The following is a 22,849-nucleotide window of genomic DNA, read 5'->3' as shown; positions in this document are numbered from 1 at the left end:
CTGAGACCTTTTAGAGTGAGACTTAAGATAAATACATTTTAAAGAGAGACCTCTTAGAAAGATGATTTCCAGGAAAAGGCTTTTCAGAAATATATATTTTAGATTTTTATTTTCAGGAAGAGACTGTTCAGAGAATAACTTTTTACAGAGAGAGAAAGAGAGAGCGAGGGATAGAAAGAGAGAGAGCGACTTCCTTTTATGGCTGTTGGTGTAGATCACAAACCACCAAGATTGTAGATAGAAGATTAAATAATTGAAATCTCTCTTGCACCCTTCGAAGTGGCTATGAGTTGATGTATTATTATTATGATTTTTTTCTACTCAGCCCTTTTGCTGTGAGCAGGCGAAAAAAATCAGCAAGTTACTCCTAGAAACAGAGGTGAACAGAAAGATGGACGTGGCCCCTCACCCACCATTTACGAGCAAACCGGAGAAGAGAGTTGCAAAGGAAGAGGGCAGAGCGGAGGTGAAGGAGGATCTAATTGATGTTACACCCTGTCCATTTCTGAGCAAGCTACTCGAAAGCCTCTTCAGTCAGCCCTTCTAATGGAACAGTGGCATTCATCAGTCACCTCAGCTCTGACCACACGTGTGTAATTGGCCCTTTCTTAAGACTTAAAAGCTTAAGGTGGCCACAGGGACGGCTTTTCTGGTGAAGTTTGAGTTTCGGAGGGCGATGGGTGGCTTGGGATCTCGATAATTCAGAGAGGTTTTCGCTTACCCTCCTGAAGCGTCCATCACTCCAACACTTTCTGATGGTGCCGTCTCAGGAAGAGCAGCCTCTATTTGAAGTCGTTTTTTCTTCAGATTGCAGGAATGGGGGACTTCAGAAGGTCACTTATAACCTCATTACAGTGTATTAAATTGTGGAAATAGTAAGCTCAAATCATACTGATCGATTAGATGCCGAGCACATTCACAGTGATTTAATTTCTTGATTATTTTTCGTGTGTTGACGCAGGCGCTTGTCAAACCATCTCCTTCAGACTGTCCAACAAGCTTTCGACTGTAAGAGAAAAGCCTTCCTTCCCTCAGATGGACGTCAGAGACGCATCAAACTTCTGGGGCCAGTTGAAGAGCTTTCCATACATCCAGGTAGATTTGCCCATCGGATAGGACTTAATTCATAGAAAAGCAATAATGTAACAGGAGTTCCAGTTCTAGTCAATGGTTTGTCTGTTCAATTAGTTCTATTTCTATGCATTTGATCCTATTTGATAGGTTAAATGCATGTAGATACGGCACGTTTATAAGGAAACAGTATATTTATTGCCAGGCTTTTGGTGCCAAACATTTTGCACCAGAACCCATTTACTCCAAACAGAACACGTTCTGCGACACAATGAGAGTGTCTGGACAAAAGCTGTTTTGTTCGGTTCTCCCAGTTTGCTTCTGTTTGTTTTATTTTGGAGACCACGTTTGATTGTAAGGCTTTATCCAAACGGCAAACCCTTTACCACGCTACAGTATATCCAGATGGAACGGGTAATGTTTTGTATCCTTTTATTAAAAGGGACTCATGCCACAGGTTTTCTTTTGTCATAAGATCTGGGCGATATGTGCCTTAGTGGAAACAAAGCTGTTGACTTCACATTCATTATTATGGAGGACAAGGATGTCGAACCAAACCTTCTGGCCATTTACACAAACAGAGGCCAGTCTACCTGCTACCACCCCAGTGGATTGATATGGTATGTACCTCTACAGCTTCAGCTCAAAGTGCACAAATACACTAGTCGGATGTTCTTCCCTTACCGCAGGTCTGTAATGTCGCTGAGGCCTACACACATGAAGAAACTGGACCTTGCTGGGGCTTGTGTGCTTGCAGGGTGAACCTGACCCAACTAGGCGGCACCTGCTGCATTGTATCCGGGACGCTGAGAAGACGCTGGAACTGGCTGGACATTGAGCCCCACGTCCAGGCCCCTCCCTTCCAGCCCATCTGCCTGGTCCTGGGCCTTAACATCAGCGTCCGCATCCAGACGCAGGAACGCATCGACCTCAACTTCACCTCTCGCCGAAGTGGAGTGCGCTTCGATGTGGGCTCCAAATTCAAGGTGATGCTCGTGTCAGCACACATCAATAACCCACAGGAACACATATTTAAAAGAATCAGCACAGTAACCCACACGCCCACACATTTAAAAGAATGAGTACAGTAACCCACACGCCCACACATTTAAAAGAATGAGTACAGTAACCCACACATTTAAAAGAATAAGTACAGTAACCCACACATTTAAAAGAATGAGTACAGTAACCCACACGCCCACACATTTAAAAGAATGAGTACAGTAACCCACACGCCCACACATTTAAAAGAATGAGTACAGTAACCCACACGCCCACACATTTAAAAGAATGAGTACAGTAACCCACACATTTAAAAGAATAAGTACAGTAACCCACACATTTAAAAGAATGAGTACAGTAACCCACACGCCCACACATTTAAAAGAATGAGTACAGTAACCCACACGCCCACACATTTAAAAGAATGAGTACAGTAACCCACACATTTAAAAGAATAAGTACAGTAACCCACACATTTAAAAGAATGAGTACAGTAACCCACACGCCCACACATTTAAAAGAATAAGTACAGTAACCCACACATTTAAAAGGATTAGTAGAGTAACCCACAAGAACACACATCTCTGCTTATTTCATAGGGACAAACTCTATCACGTGTGATCCGGCTGCTTTCTGTTGTGTGTTTTTCCCCCAGCTCACCCACCCAGAGGGCCTTGTGAGGCCGTGGCCAGACATCCTGCAGAAACACCTCCAGCTGAAAAGCTTGGAGATTTACTCTCTGCTGGACCGGATCCAAACCTGCATGGTCTACCAGCACTCCAAGCCAACCACCATAATATCAAGCCTCGATACAGCCTTACTGCTCAGATACAGAGACTCAGGTGGACAAACAAACATCCGCATAAAGTCCCATGTCCTCTAAAGAAATATAGTCTCTGTAACAACTGAAAGAATGTGTTGTTTTTCCTTGAACCTCGTTGCTATGAAACCAGCGGCACATTTAGGCATTTTTCTAATCTTAGAAAGAAACACAGTTCTGTGTAGTTGTGCTGAAATGTTTGATGGGAAAAAAAACCCTCCCATGCTTCCTGTCAGATGTATTTTGAGTAAATCTTTTTTTTAATTATTATTGGTCCATTGTAAATGGACCAAGGAGTCAACCAAGGAAAAAGGTCCAAGGAGGAAGGTCCAAAGCAAAAGACGATGAGGCACCCTCACTCTTCAACATGCCAAGAGGGCCTCTGTTATTGACGCTGTGGTGCCGACCACCCCCAAACTGACACCTGAAAACGTGCAGACCCTGGAGAAGCAGGACGATGGCACGGCCGTCTCCACATGGAGGCGTATGTTGAACTGGGAGGCCAGGGAGAGTCGAGGTGGTCTGCCGGGGAGGATTGCGACAGCTGGTGTACACTGTAGGGGCTAGCGGTCCATGGCAGGTAAGGATTTGAGTTTTTCAATTGTCTGATCTTACTAGCTCTCCCCAACCCGAAAGCCCAACAGTTGACCGTAAAGGGATCCGGACATTTGCCTGTCGACTCAAGGCTGCAGTCCGTTAGACAGTTGTTTCATTTCTTGCTTCAGAGAAGCCAGACCTGCAAGAACATGTCAGGACATCCCCCTCAGGGTACGTGCCCTCGGTATTTACTTCCTGAGTCAAAAGGAACGGGTAATCGTAATAGTTGTTCGTATTAGTTTTGGCACGGCGTCTTACTTGAAAAGGCAATGCGTCATGTTAGTAATAAACGTTGGATGAAATCCCTGAACCTTATCAAGATCAGACTCCCCCGAACACCTGAAGATCTGCACGTTCGATGGCATAGTCATGTCCAGAGTTAGCACCTGGACACAGAGAGACTGGGAATGGGTGGATGAAATAACACCTGGAGAAAGTAAACCAGGTAAGAGAAAACACCTGGGGAAAGTGGACTACGTAAGAAAAAAGGAATTCTACAAACCAGTGTGGACATGTAATTACTATGGGAGAGATGACTGACGCTTGTTAGGAGTTCAGAATTATGCAGAAATATCCTCAAAACAGAACCTGTTGTTTACCTAGCATACTACTTAAAGTTTCCCTGGCAAATTCTTCTTTGGCAGCCAACATTCAGTCGGAAGAAGTAACTCCTAAAACCGCAGAGGAATCCCAGACCCCCTTGGAATGTGTGAATACAGCTCTGGATTTTGGAGGTAGATTGGCAAAACAAGAATGTTTAAAGAGAAGGCCCTCACTATGACCATTGTAGAACATTTCACTGTGGAACATTTCACTTAAAATGTGATCCAAGCTATTTCTATTCCGTCCCTGAAGTGCCCCAAGAGTGCGTCTTGAGTTGAGAGGAAAAGGGAAAAGTCCACATTTTCATCTAGTGGCATTTGTATTGCTATCTAACAGTATGGAAAATTAGCATAACTGTAGATACAGTATCCTGAAATGTTCTCTCCTTTCACTTATTCATGATAAGAAATGTGGGCACTTCTGTTGAGAGTTTAATAAATGATGAACTGCCTTTGTTGTCTCTCCTTAGACTATTCCTAGAAACGAGCAGCCGGAGATGGATATGTCCCTAAATAATAAAGTGTTGGATATTCTCAGCAAGGATCCCCAAACTCCCGTAGCTTGCCAAGTAGAAACTAAACAGTCACAAACAAATTTTGACATGGTAGGTCTTTTTGTTTTTTTTATAATCACTGTTGAGTTGTTTTATATAACTTTGGCAATCGTTATTTTTAGCATATTTTATACACAACTCTACAGTTTCACAACATAGTTACACGTTGATTATGCATTATTTATTGTATTATAATATTTTCTCGCATATACAGTTCTTGATGTTATTTTACCAGGCATGTTGACTGAGAACATATTCTCATTCACAGCAACAACCCTGGGAATAGTTACTAGGGGAGGGGACAGTTGCAAGCTGGGGATGATGAGGTAGCCATGTTGGTATGAGGGCTTATAAAACATCAGGTTTCGAGTCATGTACGTTGTCAACAAAGCTAAATGTCTGGTACCCTTTCAGGTCACAAGGACAGCCGGCTCAGAGTTGTCAGAGGAGATGCTGGAGAGCGAGTTGGACACTGTTCCCTGTGAATACTGTCAGCAGCCTAGCAAACCCTCTGTGACCACAGACCAGCTGGTGAACAATATGGACCCAGATGAGGTGAGGCTTTCGCAAACACACAGCCTCTAAGGACTGCTCGTTTACTGTAACCTGCAAAGCACCTGCAGTTAGGAGTCTGTCCTCTTGGAACCCAGACACCTAGCTAAATCTCACACTGGCTCTTTGGCATGTTCACCGGTCACATACATTTCTAGAGCATTTATGAGATGTAAGTTTTGTACACAATTTGTCTGTCTTGTTGTGTGTGTATATCACACAGGTTCAAATTAAAAAAACGTTTGAAAGAATTGGGTCTGATTTTCAAACACATTTTGATTTTGTTTTGGTATCTACTGTGTATGTCAGCTGTTCTGTTGTGAGGTGGCCTGGAGGATGGAGGAGTTTCTGATGGAGCAGGAGGAGGCAATCCAGGAGAAGATGGACGTGGGCCCCCACCCGCCGCCACACTGAGGCAGTGAAGGAGTGGGCGGCACAAATGTCACAAGTGTTTCCTGTTGTCACTTTAAGAAGATCCCAGTATTTCACTATGATCGATTTACTGTGACTTTGATCACACTGCTCATCGTCAATGCAAATCATAGGTGGATTCCTAATGTACGGCTGTTCCTGTGACTCAGAATTCAGGTTGAAAGAATGGGAGAGTCAACGGTTTGAGAACGATGGTTAGATTTGCTTGTTCTCAACTAAAAAAGGCACAGTGGGGAGAACAAATATGTATGATTTTTAAGTAAATATTTTGCATTTTGTTTTAGATTCCGTCTCCCATCAGTTGAAGTGTACCTATGATAAACATTACAGACCTCTACATGCTTTGTAAGTAGGAAAACCTGCAAATTCGGCAGTGTATCAAATACTTGTTCTCCCCCACTGTATGTCTACTCACACGGTCCACCCAACACTTCATAAAAATGTATTGAATCATTGTTTAAGGTGCTGAAAGATGTTTGGGAATTCACTGATAAAAAAAAGAAAACCTTCATAAACAGACATCTTAGATTGGATTGTATTGACATTCACCTCGTTGCATTGATGCTTTTAACATTGCAGGACCTAAAGTTAACTTGCGTAACACCATTTGCTATCGACTTTCAAATGAGGCTGGGACTGCCGAGAAGGTAGACCAATTTGCCGAAATGAAAATCATTGATTCTCCAGATACTCCAACCCCTTATGGAGAACAAGGACCGAAGGTATACAAACTCTTAATGACAACTTGCAGTACTGGTGATGCTAACAAAAATATTTTTGTGTTAGCACGCAGTGTGCTACAGTGATGGCGAATAGCTACGTCAACACAGTGCATGTCAATTCTTGATCACCGTTGGAATTCTACAGAAAAAGCAGATGCTCTACGAGAACGGTCAATCATTCATCACCATATTGATAGATATCCCTTCTATCCCTTCTGAAGGCCACTCAGAGAACTTACTGTACACTGAATGTGTTACATTTGCTCAGGTTCACCCTTTGTCGTGGCACCTGTGTCATCAGTGGGTTTTCAAACGTCCCGAAGAGGCATCGAAGGTCACGCCGTTAAGGCTAGCGGTTCTCATATCTTCTGTCCACGGAGGCAACATCACCCATGTTATACTAGAGGACTGACCCCCTCGTTCCCAACATCTAGGGAGTCTTCTGCTCCCGGGGTCACTTGCTATCACCCACACGGTAGTATGTGGTAGGCCTATCATTGTAGCCTCTACCTCCTGCTTCATTGAGTCACGTGTGCATGTTGGATGGAGTTGTAACAATGCGGCGGCGGCTTGGCAGGGTGAACCTGACGCAGCTGGGCGGCACCTGTTGGGAGTGCTGCGCCAGCACTGGAGCTGGCTTGACCGGGAGCCTCACGTGTGCGCCCCTCCCTTACAGCCCATCTGCCGGTCCCTCAGCCCAGTCGTCTACCTCACCTTCACCGAACACAGGAGCAGTGTGAGGTGCAACGTGGGGGCACAGCGCCCCCCCAACGGCGTGTCATTGATTACTTGGCCCCACCCCATTCGAGCCAATCACGTGACGTTCCGAGGACTGACCACCAGGCTGTCTTTTGTCCAGCTGGAGCACCTTGTGAGTCTGCCACACCCAGGGCCGGACTTGGTCCTGAGAGACCTCCAGGTGGAGAGGGCCGAGATCTACAACCTTCTGCAGAGGATCCCGGGTTTCGCCACTCACCCACATGGCCTTAGTACGTGGAAGGTCACACCCCAGTACAGCCTCAGACAGAAGACAACTGGGAATACTACACTCAGCCAAGAAGAGTTCAGCGATAGCCACCAAAGCCATATAACTCAACACAAAGAATGAGCCTATGGTTTATTTTTTCAGTTGAATGCAGTAACATAATCACTCTCCGCTTTTCTTCAGTTCGGCAATTAACATTTCCGAATAAGGACGCTAGTAGTTCTGTTAATAGTGTGTACAATAAGACAAGGACAACAGCTCTTTCAATTTGTCATCCTTTTTAATCCAGATGTTCATGGATAAATACAGAAGGTACACTATAAACATTCAAAGAAAATATGGCAGATGAGTTTAAATTAATTTGTTGAATATGTGAGAGTAGCATTAGGCAAATGAACCACTGACTTTGCCATTCATTGACAGTGCAAAGGCTGGTTAACACCAGACCAACAGAGGTTCTCAAGCACCCCAAATACAAAACAAGGGGTGTGTGTGTGTATGCATATATATATATATATTAAAAAAAACACTAGTTCTCTGGGTAATTTTTACATATATGCACCAAGTAGACAAAAACATTCATGGAGAGAGCAAGTGGAAGGAGAATCCATTTGAAATCCAGTGACGTACAGTAAAACAGTTAGAAGGGTTTCTTTATTAAAATTGGACCATGTGGGCCTTGTTAAAACCTGAGAGCCCTGCAGCCCAGCACAGGCCATCTCACACCAGGGGCGTCCACAGAGAAAGGCCTTGAGACACTGGATATCGTGCATCGTGTTCTCTTTAGTCTCTCAGGTCATTAAGGGAAACAAATGGTGTAAATGCAGCGGCTACGAGACTAATGGAAAAAATATATATTTCCTCCATTGGCCTGGTTAGTGTTGTTTTCATTCTCCCTCATCTTTGTTGGCTGATACACAAGCTGACCAGCCACTCGGTTCTTGGCTCAGAACATTATCATGGGTAAAAGGGAAATGCAGTTGATATAGCTGATGACGCTAGTCCATGTGCATCTCTCCCACAGAAAAGCAAGCCCAACACCTTAAATTTCAGTTGAACAAGTTGATTTGAAAAATCAGCAGAAAAAAGTCCCCATCTACTGACTGGACGTCAACATTCTCAGTTGTATCTTTGGCCCTGTGTAGATCTGCCATGTTCCTGGGCCGGCCCGAGGCCCAGAGACCAGCACAGCTCCGCCCGCGCTGAGTCTCCCCGACTTCTGCTCATTCACCTCCTGGTCCGGCCATGTCAGGGCTGAAGCAACACTGCTGTCCATCCTGCCGCCTGCCCAAACACGCGCAACCCTTCCCGCCAACCGCGCCCTCGGGCTACTTATTCACAGACAACAGCAGGTTAATCTGAGCGAGAGAGACACAGAGAGAGAGAGACACAGAGAGAGAGAGACAGAGCAAGGGAGCGAATGAGAGAGCAAAAACAACAGTCGTCATCTGAAGGACTCATTCCACTAACAACATCCAACATGACTTTGAATGCCACTCCAGATGCCAGTCGACAAAGTAAATAGCAGAAAAGGAAAGATATTGCAATCCCCCGCGGGGTGACCAGAGTAAACCAAGGTTGAATAAATACATTTGTAAGGAGACCTTGAGATCCGTCTGCCATCTCTGGTGTCTGAAGTAAACCTTGCAATACCACACCTGCGGTTATACTCTGGTAGCGGAGCCGGTAAAAGCCTCAGGCCTACCTGTTCCATAGAGGGGCACGCGATGATCTGAAGGTCCTCACCACTGTATTCCTCCTGAAGCAGGGCCTGTAGTCTCTGAAACACCTGCTGGATGTTGTTCTGTGGGTTAAAACGGCATGTTGGTCGGGTAGCTGGAGGAGATGAATTACAACCCCCCCCCCCCACCATCCCGTTCTGTATCCCAGTTACCATGCCAACGGGGTTGTCGTGCACTTTGATTCACTTAGGCTGGCACTTATCTGTACACGGAGAGCTACAATAATTACCGAAGAATGATTTCTCTTTAATGGCGCAGGAACAAGGCCGAAGAGGTGAACCGTGCATTGCTCAGACTGAGTATCCGCTGAAATGGGCCATTTGTTTTGTGGGAGTGTGTAAGAGACCGGACCGAGCCCCCGTTACCGGATCACCCCAACATTTTGGCCAAGACGGCCCAAACAGATGAGAACTAGCGGGGGAGTGTCTAAACGTGAACCCACCCGGACAGGCTTGAAGAGGATGAACTCGGTGTCTCTATTGGCCAGGTAGAGGGACATGCTCTGTAAGGTGCTCGGCAGCTTGCTCTTCATCACACGGTAGGTAGCCATCACTATGTCATTGATCTTGGCTAAAGAGGAGACACAAATAGTCATCTGTCAATCTCATGCCTTCCTTCTTTCCCATCAACCAGATGATATAGAGGCTCCATTGAAATATGATACTGTCTCTTGCCGGGCCGGGCCCAGGGCTGTACTGGTTCTTACCGGGCCGGGCCCAGGGCTGTACTGGTTCTTACCGGGCCGGGCCCAGGGCTGTACTGGTTCTTACCGGGCCCAGGGCTTTACTGGTTCTTAACGGGCCGGGCCCAGGGCTGTACTGGTTGTTACCGGGCCGGGCCCAGGGCTTTACTGGTTCTTACCGGGCTGGGCCCAGGGCTGTACTGGTTGTTACCGGGCCGGGCCCAGGGCTTTACTGGTTCTTAACGGGCCGGGCCCAGGGCTGTACTGGTTGTTACCGGGCCGGGCCCAGGGCTTTACTGGTTCTTACCGGGCTGGGCCCAGGGCTGCTGAGAGAGGTTGTACGTGGGACCTCCTTGGATGGCCATGGTTTTCAAAGCAGACACCTGAAAGAAGATGATCACATAATTTCCACTGATGTACAATGACAGCCATCTTTCACCATGTCTTCAGTCTTGACTGAGGAAAGCATTTGCCAATCCTTTTCATATATAATAATATTAACATATACAGGTGCTGGTCATAAAATTAGAATATCATCAAAAGTTGATTTATTTCAGTAATTCCATTCAAAAAGTGAAACTTGTATAATGTATACATTCATTCCACACAGATATATTTCAAGTGATTCTTTTAATTTTGATGATAACTGACAACTAATGAAAACCTCAGTATCTCAGAAAATTTGAATATTGTGAAAAGGTTCAATATTGAAGACACCTGGTGCTACACTCTAATCAGCTAATTAACTCAAAACACCTGCAAAGGCCTTTAAATGGTCTCTGTCTAGTTCTGTAGGCAACACAATCATGGGGAAGACTGTGGACTTGACAGCTGTCCAAAAGACGACCATTGACACCTTGCACAAGGAGGGCAAGACACAAAAGGTCATAGCTAAAGAGGCTGGCTGTTCACAGAGCTCTGTGTCCAAGCACATTAATAGAGAGGCGAAGGGAAGGAAAAGATGTGGTAGAAAAATGTGTACAAGCAATAGGGATAACCGCACCCTGGAGAGGATTGTGAAACAACCCATTCAAAAATGTGGGGGAGATTCACAAAGTGTGGACTGCAGCTGGAGTCAATGCTTCAAGAACCACCACGCACAGACGTATGCAAGGTTTCAGTTGTCGCATTCCTTGTGTCAAGCCACTTTTGAACAAGACACAGCGTCAGAAGCGTCTCGCCTGGGCTAAAGACAAAAAGGACTGGACTGCTGCTGAGTTATGTTCTCTGATGAAAGTACATTTTGCATTTCCTTTGGAAATCAAGGTCCCAGAGTCTGGAGGAAGAGAGGAGAGGCACAGAATCCACAATGCTTGAAGTCCAGTGTAAAGTTTCCACAGTCAGTGATGGTTTGGGGTGCCATGTCATCTGCTGGTGTTGGTCTACTGTGTTTTCTGAGGTCCAAGGTCAACGCAGCCGTCTACCAGGAACTTTTAGAGCATTTCATGCTTCCTGATGCTGACCAACTTTATGGAGATGCAGATTTCATTTTCCAACAGGACTTGGCACCTGCACACAGTGCCAAAGCTACCAGTACCTGGTTTAAGGACCATGGTATCCCTGTTCTTAATTGGCCAGCAAACTCGCCTGACCTTAACCCTATAGAAAATCTATGGGGTATTGTGAAGAGGAAGATGCGATACGCCAGACCCAACAATGCAGAAGAGCTGAAAGCCACATCAGAGCAACCTGGGCTCTCATAACACCTGAGCAGCGCCACAGACTGATCGACTCCATGCCACGCCGCGTTGCTGCAGTAATTCAGGCAAAAGGAGCCCCAACTAAGTATTGAGTGCTGTACATGCTCACACTTTATGTTCATACTTTTCAGTTGGCCAACATTTCTAAAAATATATTTTTTGTATTGGTCTCAGGTAATATTCAAATTTTCTGAGATACTGAATTTGGGATTTATTAGTTGTCAGTTATAATCATCACAATTAAAAGAAATAAACATTTGAAATATATCAGTCTGTGTGTAATGAATGAATATAATATACAAGTTTCACTTTTTGAATGGAATTACTCAAATAAATCAACTTTTTGATGATATTCTAATTTTATGACCAACACCTGTATAATAGCCAAAGCGAACTGCAGTCGCATGTAAATGTTTGTATAGAGGTGGCGGGAATCAAACCCGCCACACAAGTGTTGTAAGAGCCAAGCTCCAGCAACATGAGCTATGAGTGGACCACATGCTTTTGATAGTCCTTATGAAACTTTTGATAGTGCAGGAGACAGTTTTACTGTTAAAAGTAGAGACAATTTATAACTGGCACTGAGTAGATCCCAAACAAAAGGCTGTAAGGTTTTAAAGAAAGCTACAATTTGAATAGGTCCAGAATCCAACAAAATGAGATTTCATTTCATTTCACAGCACAAAACCACGGCCTTCAGTCAGCAATCAGTGAATTACCGGTAACAAAAAGAAACTGTACAAAAAGCTACAGAGAGGAGAAGCTTAAGGGTCACGTTTGGCACTGATCTGCAGTCTGACTGGACTGTTCCCGATGTCTGACTGACATCTCACCTTGGTGAGAAAGTCCTCCAGATTCCCCACAAAGATGTGGGTCTGCTGCTGGATGAACTGCTCGCAGCTGAACTTCAGGTGACGGTCCACGTCCTTCTTTGAGTCGATGTAATGCTCCTTTATCTCTGGTGAGCCCTGGGGGAGGGGGGGGGGGGAGGGGGTATTAGTTGTCGGGTGAAGTCTAGCGTAATTGGACAGCTGCTCAACTCAGTTCTGGGTCCACACGAGAGGTGAGTAAAGTGTAGTACAAGGAGAGGAACTGGGAACATGGCGATCCACCCTCCTTCTGTTTAGTTACCATGGCTGCATAGTAAACAGATTCCAGCCAGAAAAATCTACGTTTGTTTTTTGCAGAGAAGAAGACCCACAAAAATATACCTCCTGACCCTCTCTCTCTGCTACATTGGTAAACAAATCAAATATCTCACCTCTAAGAGAAACTCAAGGATTGCATTGTGGCTGTTCAGTCTGAAGAAGCTAGGAACAGATTTGGGGTTCATCATTTTGAAGGCAGCATCTGGTTTGGCCGACAGAAAAAAGGGAAAGACGAATCATGATCCTGAAGAAGCGTTACAGTGCCCTCTGGTGTTAGCTTGTAAATGCAATCACTGTCAAAACACAGCGAACAGTTCTCTCAACGGTCAGTCCTCCAGAAACCGCAACAGCACACTTGGTGCTGTAGCTTGTGTGCGTGTCTGGGGCTATAACCCAGAATATGCACTTTTGAGGTACTGGCGGAATGAAACGGTTATTACAGAAAATTTACAAAGACAACTCCAAACCAAAATCCACAGATGAAACAGTAAGTCCTGTTATAAGCACTGCCGTTAGGACACTGGATGGACATGACAGGCACCGGCACCTTCCCTGGGGAGGAGCACTCAATGACGGATTTGATTGGAGCCTCTTCTCGCCTTCCTCGCCGTCTCACCTCTAGTTTTCTTCAGGTCCAGAGAGATCTCCTTGATGGCAAAGTCTGTGTGGAAGGGGGCTATCTGTTCCCTCATGATCAACAGGTGTTTGATTAGAAAAAGCTGCCCGTCCACCTGCGTCTGTAGGAGAAGAACCCATATTGGCAACATCACAAATCTTGTTTTTATTGCACCCGGTTCAGTTGTACAGTCATCATACAGCACATTATACGCGTTGCTGTTAGTGTGTGCACTAACCTTGCTCTTGAGAATGACATCAGAGGCTTTGAGCAGGGACTGGATGCAAGCGGATAAGGCCTCTTGAGATAAGCCCTGAAACACAGCTCTCTGGGAGCATAAACACAGAAAGAGCACAGTGGACGGATGAGTACGGAGAGCACGAGAACAGGACAAAGGATGAGTGCGGAGAGCACAAGAACAGGACAAAGGATGAGTGCGGAGAGCACGAGAACAGGACAAAGGATGAGTGCGGAGAGCACAGGAACAGGACAAAGGATGAGTGCAGAAAGAGCAACAATAGGACAAAGGATGTGTACAGACAAGAGCACAACACAACAAATACCATGATGCGACATATTAAGAGTCAATACTTATTAATTTGTCGTTCGCACACATAACTCGATGTGTTCACTCTTCAGATGTGTGCGCGTCTCCCCTGTAATCACACCCGGAAGTGTTACCATGCAGCATGGGCCAAGTACTCACATCTATGCACCTGTAGAGCTTGGACAGGCAGACCAGCGTCCTCCGGACCGTCGGGTACCACATGCCATGCAGGTCAGCGGGCGAGATGGACTGCTGCATCCGGGATGAGTCCACGCTACCTGCGCATGTGGATCAATGCTAAGTAAGGCTTATAGTGTATGAGGGCCTCTCCGTGCTACACATATGCAAGAAAACGGATGAGAGGGCAGGAAGGCTTAAGTGCAAGGGAGCATTTATCAACCCGGATGAGAATCGCCTGTTCACTTTTTAAGCACTGACTTGCATTACTGGTTCTCCTGCGCTGGGGATCTTCAAGCTGCACGTCAGAGAAGGAGGACTCCTGGGCCATGAGCTTCATCTGCTCTTCTTTCAGACTCTGGGCAATTTTCTGTTACCCCAAAAGAGTGAGGTAGAGACATTGATTATGAACGGTCTCCGAATCTGTGCACTCTTTGGGCACACCTTGCCCATTTTTAAACCATGAGGAGGGTGTGCAAAAAGGAGTTTGTGTGAACAATATGGAAAAGCCATCGCAGATGATATCAATAAAAAAAAAAAATCTATACAGTTTATTGCAGGTTTCAACACGGAGACAACCCCAGGACTAAAGCAGATAAAACTGTCAAACTGGTCTTTATTTAGTCATCAGGCAGCACCAAGCGTACCATAAACACCCATCTGAGAGCCTGTAGGTCAAAACAAAACGCAGTGGCTTTGTCAGCTGCTACAGAATAACAGTGTTTCACCGAATACTATAATAACCAGTGTCATTGGTCCTTCCTCAGCCTGGTGTCTATCCCTGTCAATAGAACACAGGAAAAGCAAAAAAAATTTTGCATAACAAAATACTGCTACCATAACATGTAAAAAAGCTATGTACCGCACATTCAGACCCCTTTCTCCGCTCTAAATTTTGTGTTATTGACTTAATTCATAATTACCATCAATCTACTAATCCATAATGACAAAGAAAACATTAAGAAATGTGTGAAAATTTATTGAAAACAAACTGAAAGTATTCAGAGTCTTTATTTAGGCTTTGTAGAAGCACATTTGGCAGCAATCACAGCTTCAGGCCTTTTTGGGTATGTCTATCAGCTTTGCACACCTGGATTTAGGTTATTTCTCCCATTTGTCATCACAGATCCTCTAAAGCTTGTTAAAAGGGATCCAGGAGCATGGGTGAACTGCATTCTTTAGATCTAACCCAAACTCTCTCCCCACAGATGTTCAATTGGGTTCTAAGTCCTCACTTTGGCTTGGCTTTTGACTCAAGCTTTGTCTTGGCTGTGTGCTTTGGGTCATTGTCATGCTAAAAGATGAATGTTCAGCCCAATGTGTGATCCTGCGCGCTACTGATACATTTTCCTTCAAGGACCTCTATTTGCTCTGTTGTTCCATCCATTAACCTGGACCTGCCTCCCAGTCCCTGCAGCTGAAAAGCATCCCCACAACATGATGCTCCTACCACCGTCAAGTGATGAGTGGTACTGTGGTGGTTTCAATCTTCATCCAATTCACAATGTATTTCACTGTGCTCCTGGGAATTTAAAATGCCTTAAAAAAAATAAAAGAACCTTCCCTAGATCTAAGCCTTGACATAAAACAATTTCTGAGGTCTAATTACTTATGTTAATAAGATATTCGTTTTCCATTGTCAATCAACTGTCAGATATTTCTACAAACATGTTTTCGCTTTGTCAATGATGTGTGCAGCTCGATGTTAAAAATAGATGTAATCCATTATAAATTAAGTCAACAAAATATGCAGTAAGTGAAGGGGTCTTCACATTAACAGAAGGCACCGTATTGAACAACCAATGCTATGACAGTCAATCTGTCTGGTTGTATTCAATCTGAAGGAAGTATAGTTTGAAGTACATTATATTTACAGAAAGGAACTGAGAAGTTCAGAAGATCATTACATTATTCTTTTCAATGGTTCTTGTCATGTTGTAATTAGTTTTGGTATTGGAAGAGGGGAAAAATGGCAAGCTCAAACTGTTCAAAACAAAGACCCATCTTGGAAAACAGAGAACACTCATCTATTATAAAATAATCCAGAAGTAATCATTGTTCTATGAACCAAGTATACATTATATTTGACTTCAGTTTCTTTGAAGAACTGCATGGGGTCACTAATAACATACCATAGGGTCACAACCCCTTATTTGGGAAACACAATCTTTAAGCAGGGAAAAAAAATCCAGAAGTGAGCTTAGATCAAAATGTACGGGGCAACTTCCACCTTCAAACTGAAAACAGGTCATCACCAGCTTCTATAACCACAAACACATTAACCTATTTCTACATATTTTTCTTCTCAGAATGTTCTCAAACTTTGTTTATAGAATCTAGAGATGACTGTGAAAACCACACTGTCAGACAGACCCACCTCCATCATCTCCAGTTTTTCAGGATAGGCCAGATCCCCAGGAGCCGGGTTATAGCCGATGATGTCAGTCTGGATGTAGATGTGTGTTCTATAGACAAGTCTCTCCTGTACATCTTCCAGCATCTGTTTCACCACCGCGTCAAAAGCTCCCAGCTGACCGGCTACACACACACACACACACACACACACACACACACACACACACACACACACACACACACACACACACACACACACACACACACACACACACACACACACACACACACACACACACACACACACACACACACACACACACACACACACACACACACACACACACACACACTTTAGTCATTTAGCACTAAAGGGCTCTTACCCTGAGTGAAGAACAGTTAGTCACTTGGGTGCTGACTTGAAGACATTGCTCTCTGGTAAGACATTAGGGTAAATGTGGAACACTGAAGTGCACACTGCTGAGACTACAGATTGATGTTTAGAGTGCACATTTAAAATTAAGTAATTCATCAGACGTTCTCATCCAGAATACCTTAGGTAAGGCATACATTTACAGAAATGTTTTTCTTACAAGCCCCCTAGTGGGAATCGAACTCACAACCCTTGCAAAGCAAGCACGAGGCCCTACCTATTACATAGAGCCATCACAGGTCTGTATTGTGAGGCTAGGTTTGAACAAATCCATTAACGTCACGATAATTCAAAAGGTTTTCCATAAATCCCAAAAGCAAATTAATGGAATACGAAAGGAATAAACAAGAAACCCATAATGCGGCATCCAGGGTGAGAAGAAAAGTCGGGCCACCGTAAACACCGGCCACGACAGTACCGTTATTCTGGACGTGGTCCTCTAGCATTTCGTTCTTCAGGATGCCGCAGAGCTCCGACAGGGTCTCCAGGTGGACGACGTGAATGATGAGCGGCCGCAGAACGTCGTACAGTGACAGGCACAGTTTCTCCAGCAGCTCGCTGTGTGAGGGGAAACGGAGAGGCCTCCATTACCACCGCCCATCAGTCAAGCCTTATGAGCACAGCGCCTGGGTCTGGAGGGTCTACTGACTGCAATTTTATGGTCATTTGGGAGTTTTTCCCTTCGGGACATGATGGTATGTTAAACAAATGCATTGGGGTTTTAAGAGCGAGACGCTAGATAGCATCTGAGATGGTCAGGAAGATTCATAAGACACTGCTTTTATTTATTTGTTTGACTGCCCACGGAATTCATTACTGTTAATGAAAACCCAAGTCGGCAATTGAAGAAAACAAGTGTCATGAGCTTCAGCTCACACTATTTACAATCCTTACCGACCAGGAAATAGCCCTGCCTCCTTGACAAACATTACTGAGGTTTAAAACATCTAGCAGGTATGTAATGATCACACGAACATCGCAGTGCTGTTGCTAACTTGCATAGGCGGTGCTCCCAATGTTTAGAAGCCTTCCTTGTGTTTACACAAAGAATGACGGCGTGTTAGAACTCTGTCGTCTTAACCGCCTTTACCGTTTAGCGTAGATGACACATTAGTGTGAGACATGGGATCTACTTACTCTAGTTTGGCCGTGGGTTTGGAGAAGAACTCGTTGTAGAGCTGGTGTTCATCCTGACAGACATGAACCATGAAGGCACAGCCACTACGCACCTGGAAGAACGCGTGGCAGGCAGACAGAAAGACACATTCAGACGATCAGCACGTGCCAGCCACATCAAAGGCTTCTCAGAAGGGTTGTTGTCGTCAACGCACGTTAGCGGACCCAGATAAAACAGAGCAGGCCTCACCAGTGCACAGTGGTCCTTGTAGTTCTGGCTGGTCAGGTCTGTGATGGTGCAGGTGATGCTCGGGCTGAGCAGCTGCTGCCTCTGGTCCAGGTAGCACTGATGGATCTCCGCTAACAGCTGATGATACCTGGCCATTCCAGAACATGACAGAATTTTCCATGACAGAAAACCAGAGGTAGGCAAAGTCAAACATCTCAGCAATAAGGCCTGAGGTAGTGTGCTACACAACCAATGTAACACCGGCCTGATCTTTTGTATGAGCAGCTGGAGACAGCTCTGAGGCACTCAAACAGGGAAGTGTGTCCAAACTTTTGACTGGTACTGAATAGGCCACAAACCCCAGAGATGCCTTATTACAGTTTAAACCCTGTTAGACAGTTGTAAATATCAGCCAATCAGCATTAGGGGTTCGAACCAAACATAGCTCTGTTAACCACACATATTCTGATACTGGCTTTTCAGCATTCAAGAGCTAAACACTTACTCAGGGATTCTCTCGGCCCGCTGTTCTACTTGTTCAATCAGCGTCTGAAAAAAACAATGCCAATTATTATACTCTGGAAATTCAATACTTTCCTACACCAAAACACTTATGATGGCTTGGCCATTCATGAGTCACTCCAAAAGAACAAAGAAGCAGTTGCTCATCATTGTCAAGTACTACACAATATTATTAACCAACTACACCTACTCTGACTTTGGGCGCAGCGGCTCTGAATTTGACGTAGTAGAGGGTGAAGGCGTTGTCTGCATTCGACAAACCCAGTGGATCCTGAAGAAGGAAAAGAACCCACTGAAATCACACGAAAAACCTGCGGCGGAAAAGAGCGGCCTAGGTACCAAGTCACAACTGATTGTGGAATTCTCCCCACCCTTTTGGTTAACTGGCTGGTGAGATTCTGCATGGTGTTCACAGTGTGAGTCTTCATGAAGTGCATAGCTTTGGACAGACATTGTTTGAACTTTGCCAAATACACTGGGTAGTCCTTAAAGTTAGGCTGTGGGTGAAAAACAGAAAAAAGGAAATAACATTAGTGAGGCATAACGATAATGCCACATTTCTATAACAGAATATAGACACTTTCTATCTCGGACTGAACATATACTTACATTGGAAGAAACATACTCTATACAGTCATCCAATTTGGAAAGCATTGGTATAAAACCTTCACTGTTTACAGATAGTGTCGGCGAATTTAATTTCTGAAGACAGAGGAAAAAAAATTTTTGGTTCAATGACTCAGCAACAAGATTCCCCTTCAGAGACATTGGCTGAATCATTTCAAATGTCACAGCAGAGCAGATTGGATCAGGAGTTTAATTAGAGAAGCACCGTACCGTATTGATGTTCTCCAGCTCGTTGAAGTAGGACAGCTTCTGCTGTATGCTCTCAGCCAGATCCACCAGCTCCGACTGTTAAAAACAAAAGTGTGCTGTCACAAGGCACGGCAAATGTGATGTCATTTCACGTCTGGTTTGGTTATCTTTAACGGTGGAAATTCAAGGCAAATAAAGGTCCTATTCAGCTGAGAAGCCACATGGGTGATGCAAATTGGCCAGCATCAGAAGGAGCGTGGAGGCACAGTCAGCAGGGATTTCCTGGTCTCACTGTGCTCTAGCAACATCATTAGGTAGCTCAGGCCAATGCAGAGTTAACCAATGTCATCAGGGAGCGAGTGCCCCAGCAGGAGTTGATTGACATGACTTCCTAGTTGAATAGTGTGTGTTAATGCCTTGTATGTGTGCCCAGGAAGATGGCTTGTCTATTACAGCCTTTCAAAATACATGGCCACAGATGCATATGTATCTGACAGAAACTGGAAAGAAAACATTTAACTTAAAGCTCCCGTTCAGTTTAAAGTATGGGTGTTAATGATTCCCCTGGGGGCATCGTTCGACATAACTGTCAACTAGCAATTTCAGTGATTCTTAAAAAGCTGTACACAGTAAAAAAATTAAAAATCAAAAACACACACGTCTATTCTCATTTCTCAGATCCTGGTCAGGGACTACCCCAGGGGCCCAGGCGGCTGATGCACTTGGCCAGCATTGCCCCACTTTGGAGGGTTAGTCATGGAAAGTGGCTTCCTGGCCAGACTCTGGTGCATTATAATTCACACCCTTGGATTAAAGTGACTTAACATAATACTATTATACATATTTTCTCTTGCATGCAAGTCTTATGACTTCCAGTGTTCTGGTTGCTCCAGATTTGGATTGATGGTCACAATACAGCGTTACTGTGCATATGTTACAGCAGACGACAAAAGGGTCTTGTTCAAAGCTTTTGTCAAGTGCCAAGCGCTAAGGGAATTGAACCCTAACCAGTCCCCAGTGGCCAGATCAACGCCACCCTTTTCCCCAGGGCCCACTCTGCAATCAGACAGGGAACGAGGACAAAATAATGTGTCTTGTGAAACATTGTGACTCCGTAGCAGCTGGCACTGTTGTTTAAGACTCCAATAAGCCTGCCTGGCTGGTGTTTACAGAACAGTTTGTTCTGTTAAATGAAGATACAAGGGAAGACTACCAAATCACAACATTCTGCCTCAGTCTGGGCTGGAAGCATTCACCAACCTGTAACCGAAAAGTCAACAATTACTCCCCCTTTGTTTGTGGAAAATTCTGTCACACATTCCATTGCTGACGGAAACAAGTCTATACTACTATGACCTATTGTCTCTCACACAGTCACCTATGTGTAGGTTACCATGGCGGCATGGCCTAGACTCAGTTGTCCTCTACCTGTTCTTCAAGTAGCTGTTCACAGGCCTCATGGAGGGTTCCTGTCTTGTTGGACACAAACAGGTACTGCTTCTGCAGTGAGTCCAGGTGTTCCAGGGCAGCACTGACATCATTCAGAATGGCATCACATTGTTCCCGATAACAGTTGAGATGGTCTCTGGTTTTCCTGCAGGAGTAACAGACGGGCCACGGGTCATTCGATATCCCGAGCATGCACTGTATAAATTAACTTCTAATTGAATAGATCCGCTTGTGGAAACTGACTTGAACATCACGCCCACCTGTGCTCAGCACCTTCCTCCTGGTCCATCTTCGACTGTAGCTTTGAAAACCAGGAGAAAAACTGCAGGCAGAGAAACACAGACAGAATAAACATTTGACCAAACCAGCCCACGGCACAAAAAACGAACACAAGCAACATTCATATGACAAGATAACCCGAGGCATGTATTGACATTGTGTGTGTGTGTGTAAACCTCAGAGATGAGTGTCACTTTAGAGGGATGGAAAGCATTGGACCTGTTGTGCAGTCTCTATCCTCTCATTCTCCAGGTCAAGCATCTGAAAGCCCTTGAGCAGGACGTCTTCAGTGGAAGCTGGCACGGTCGTTGTGAACGGGGACCGCAGGGAGCGAGAAGTCAGACTGCACAAGTCCTCAATGGGTAACTGGACAGACAATGCAAATGCTGTTTGATTTTGACCAGCACATGACGACAACCTATACTGGCATACACCTCAAAATACTAAACAGTTAGCTAGAGCTGGTTAGTAAGAGTACGGCTGTATCAAGATTCACATGATATTTACTACTATGGCATTAAACGTTTCCGATTTGATTACTTAAAAACGACTTAGCCTGCTAGGTTAGAAAACGATAGTTAACTAAAGCCTTCTCACGGAAGACATTAGACAACTTGATCAACTCTGGCAAATGTGTGGCTTCTTATCCTAGCTGGCTAGTTGTGGTACTGTAACGTGAGGAGTTTCAGGGAACGACGTGGCAGATAGTAAAAAGCAAACTAGATAGACATTCAAGTTGGCATGTAGCTAAGTTCAGTTGTAACACTTGCTAATGTGATGCTTCTTAAACATAACGAAATCAATGCATTTGCCTCATGAAATGCAACTTTGCACCTGTCGACTAGCTTTTAAGTGCTAACCTAGCTAGCTTGTTAGCATGAACACCTAGCTAGCCAGTTAACTACTGTCGTCGTCAGTTCACCTCTGAGGGAATAGGGATGGTTTCAGCGGCAGCACGGATGTCCAGAATAGAGTCCGACTGTTTCTCTGTCAGGGGAGCCATGGCATCAGTCCGTCGGTCCCACTGTGACAGTTTTTCACGCATTTCTTTATCTGTCAGTTCCTGCAGAGAATGGTCTGTGAACGCCATCGTCCTGAGCAACGTCAGCAACAGACTAGTTCCTGTTCCGGAAATAGGCGGTGTTCCAAAACAGGGGAGGACATCCGAAGTATTGCTTTCAATACAGCATTTAACAGTGAAAACGGAAAAATTATCAATTGTAGTGACTCACAGATATATTAAATATTGCAATAGTATGTATGTTCACTATTTAGTGACGATCAGTTGTGAATGTTTCAACTGCTGTGTAGAGAAAATAGTTTTTCTCGATTACTTTTCAAAGAGCACAAAAAACGACATTAACAATGAGCATTAGCGTACGAACGGAACCGGTGGGGGCGTGAGACGGTGCTAACGACATAATTTATGTTCGCTAAAAGATACAGATTGTATGGTTCAGGGATTAGAACAAATGTTTGCGTAGAGACTTTTTAAGACTGTTGCTCATAATTAGCAAAAACAGCCTTAGCAAGACGTAGCATTAGCTAGCTTATTAGCTAGTCATAGTACCTTGTTTTGTCAGTATAACCCCAGTATTAGGCACTGCTAATCTAATTAATTATCCTGACAACAATGCGCGTATCCATGACAAAAATGTGCAGTCCAGCATTTCCGAATGTTTGGTTGAGTAACATTGAGTG

The 22,849-nt window shown here is 44.6% G+C and overlaps 2 protein-coding genes across 3 annotated transcripts; one reads left to right on the top strand and one right to left on the bottom strand.

Moving 5' to 3' along the window:
* Positions 1–743: 743 nt before the first annotated feature.
* LOC105018799 (glutamate-rich protein 6) lies at positions 744–3,278 on the top strand. Its single transcript, XM_029115848.2, has 5 exons — positions 744–833; positions 962–1,095; positions 1,547–1,691; positions 1,829–2,057; positions 2,729–3,278. The coding sequence occupies exons 1-5, from the start codon at positions 817–819 to the stop codon at positions 2,954–2,956; spliced, it is 753 nt and encodes a 250-aa protein (XP_028971681.2). The 5' UTR covers positions 744–816; the 3' UTR covers positions 2,957–3,278.
* Positions 3,279–7,598: 4,320 nt separating this feature from the next.
* Positions 7,599–22,321, bottom strand: cog3 (component of oligomeric golgi complex 3). 2 transcript variants are annotated; one of them, XM_029115842.2, is made up of 23 exons: positions 22,071–22,321; positions 21,368–21,514; positions 21,130–21,191; positions 20,849–21,014; positions 19,442–19,516; positions 19,214–19,306; positions 18,976–19,101; positions 18,795–18,875; positions 18,588–18,631; positions 18,104–18,230; positions 17,875–17,966; positions 17,156–17,295; positions 16,327–16,487; positions 14,196–14,319; positions 13,932–14,050; positions 13,464–13,553; positions 13,226–13,346; positions 12,723–12,811; positions 12,295–12,429; positions 10,069–10,144; positions 9,522–9,649; positions 9,043–9,141; positions 7,599–8,695 (listed from the first exon to the last, which is right to left on the bottom strand). In XM_029115842.2, exons 1-23 carry the CDS (start codon positions 22,236–22,238, stop codon positions 8,666–8,668), a joined length of 2,493 nt encoding a protein of 830 aa, XP_028971675.1. In that variant the 5' UTR covers positions 22,239–22,321; the 3' UTR covers positions 7,599–8,665. The 2 variants fall into 2 exon arrangements, with proteins under 2 accessions (XP_028971675.1, XP_028971676.1); XM_029115843.2 differs by having other exon boundaries at positions 14,211–14,319.
* Positions 22,322–22,849: the final 528 nt, after the last annotated feature.

Source organism: Esox lucius, chromosome 20, assembly GCF_011004845.1.
Source record: "Esox lucius isolate fEsoLuc1 chromosome 20, fEsoLuc1.pri, whole genome shotgun sequence".
NCBI lineage: Eukaryota > Metazoa > Chordata > Actinopteri > Esociformes > Esocidae > Esox > Esox lucius.
Note: the sequence above shows the minus strand (reverse complement) of the source record. Positions and strands in the feature narration are given on the sequence as shown.

Excerpts from the sequence above, each read along its gene's own strand:
- LOC105018799 (XM_029115848.2), top strand. Across the intron at positions 1,692-1,828 it reads CACCCCAGTGGATTGATATG|GGTGAACCTGACCCAACTAG; the intron begins GTATGTACCTCT and ends GTGTGCTTGCAG. Across the intron at positions 2,058-2,728 it reads ATGTGGGCTCCAAATTCAAG|CTCACCCACCCAGAGGGCCT; the intron begins GTGATGCTCGTG and ends TTTTTCCCCCAG.
- cog3 (XM_029115842.2), bottom strand. The coding sequence starts at position 22,238 with ATGGCGTTCACAGACCATTCTCTGCAGGAACTGACAGATAAAGAAATG. Across the intron at positions 21,515-22,070 it reads CCATCCCTATTCCCTCAGAG|TTACCCATTGAGGACTTGTG; the intron begins GTGAACTGACGA and ends TTGTCTGTCCAG. Across the intron at positions 19,517-20,848 it reads AACAGCTACTTGAAGAACAG|TCGGAGCTGGTGGATCTGGC; the intron begins GTAGAGGACAAC and ends TGTTTTTAACAG.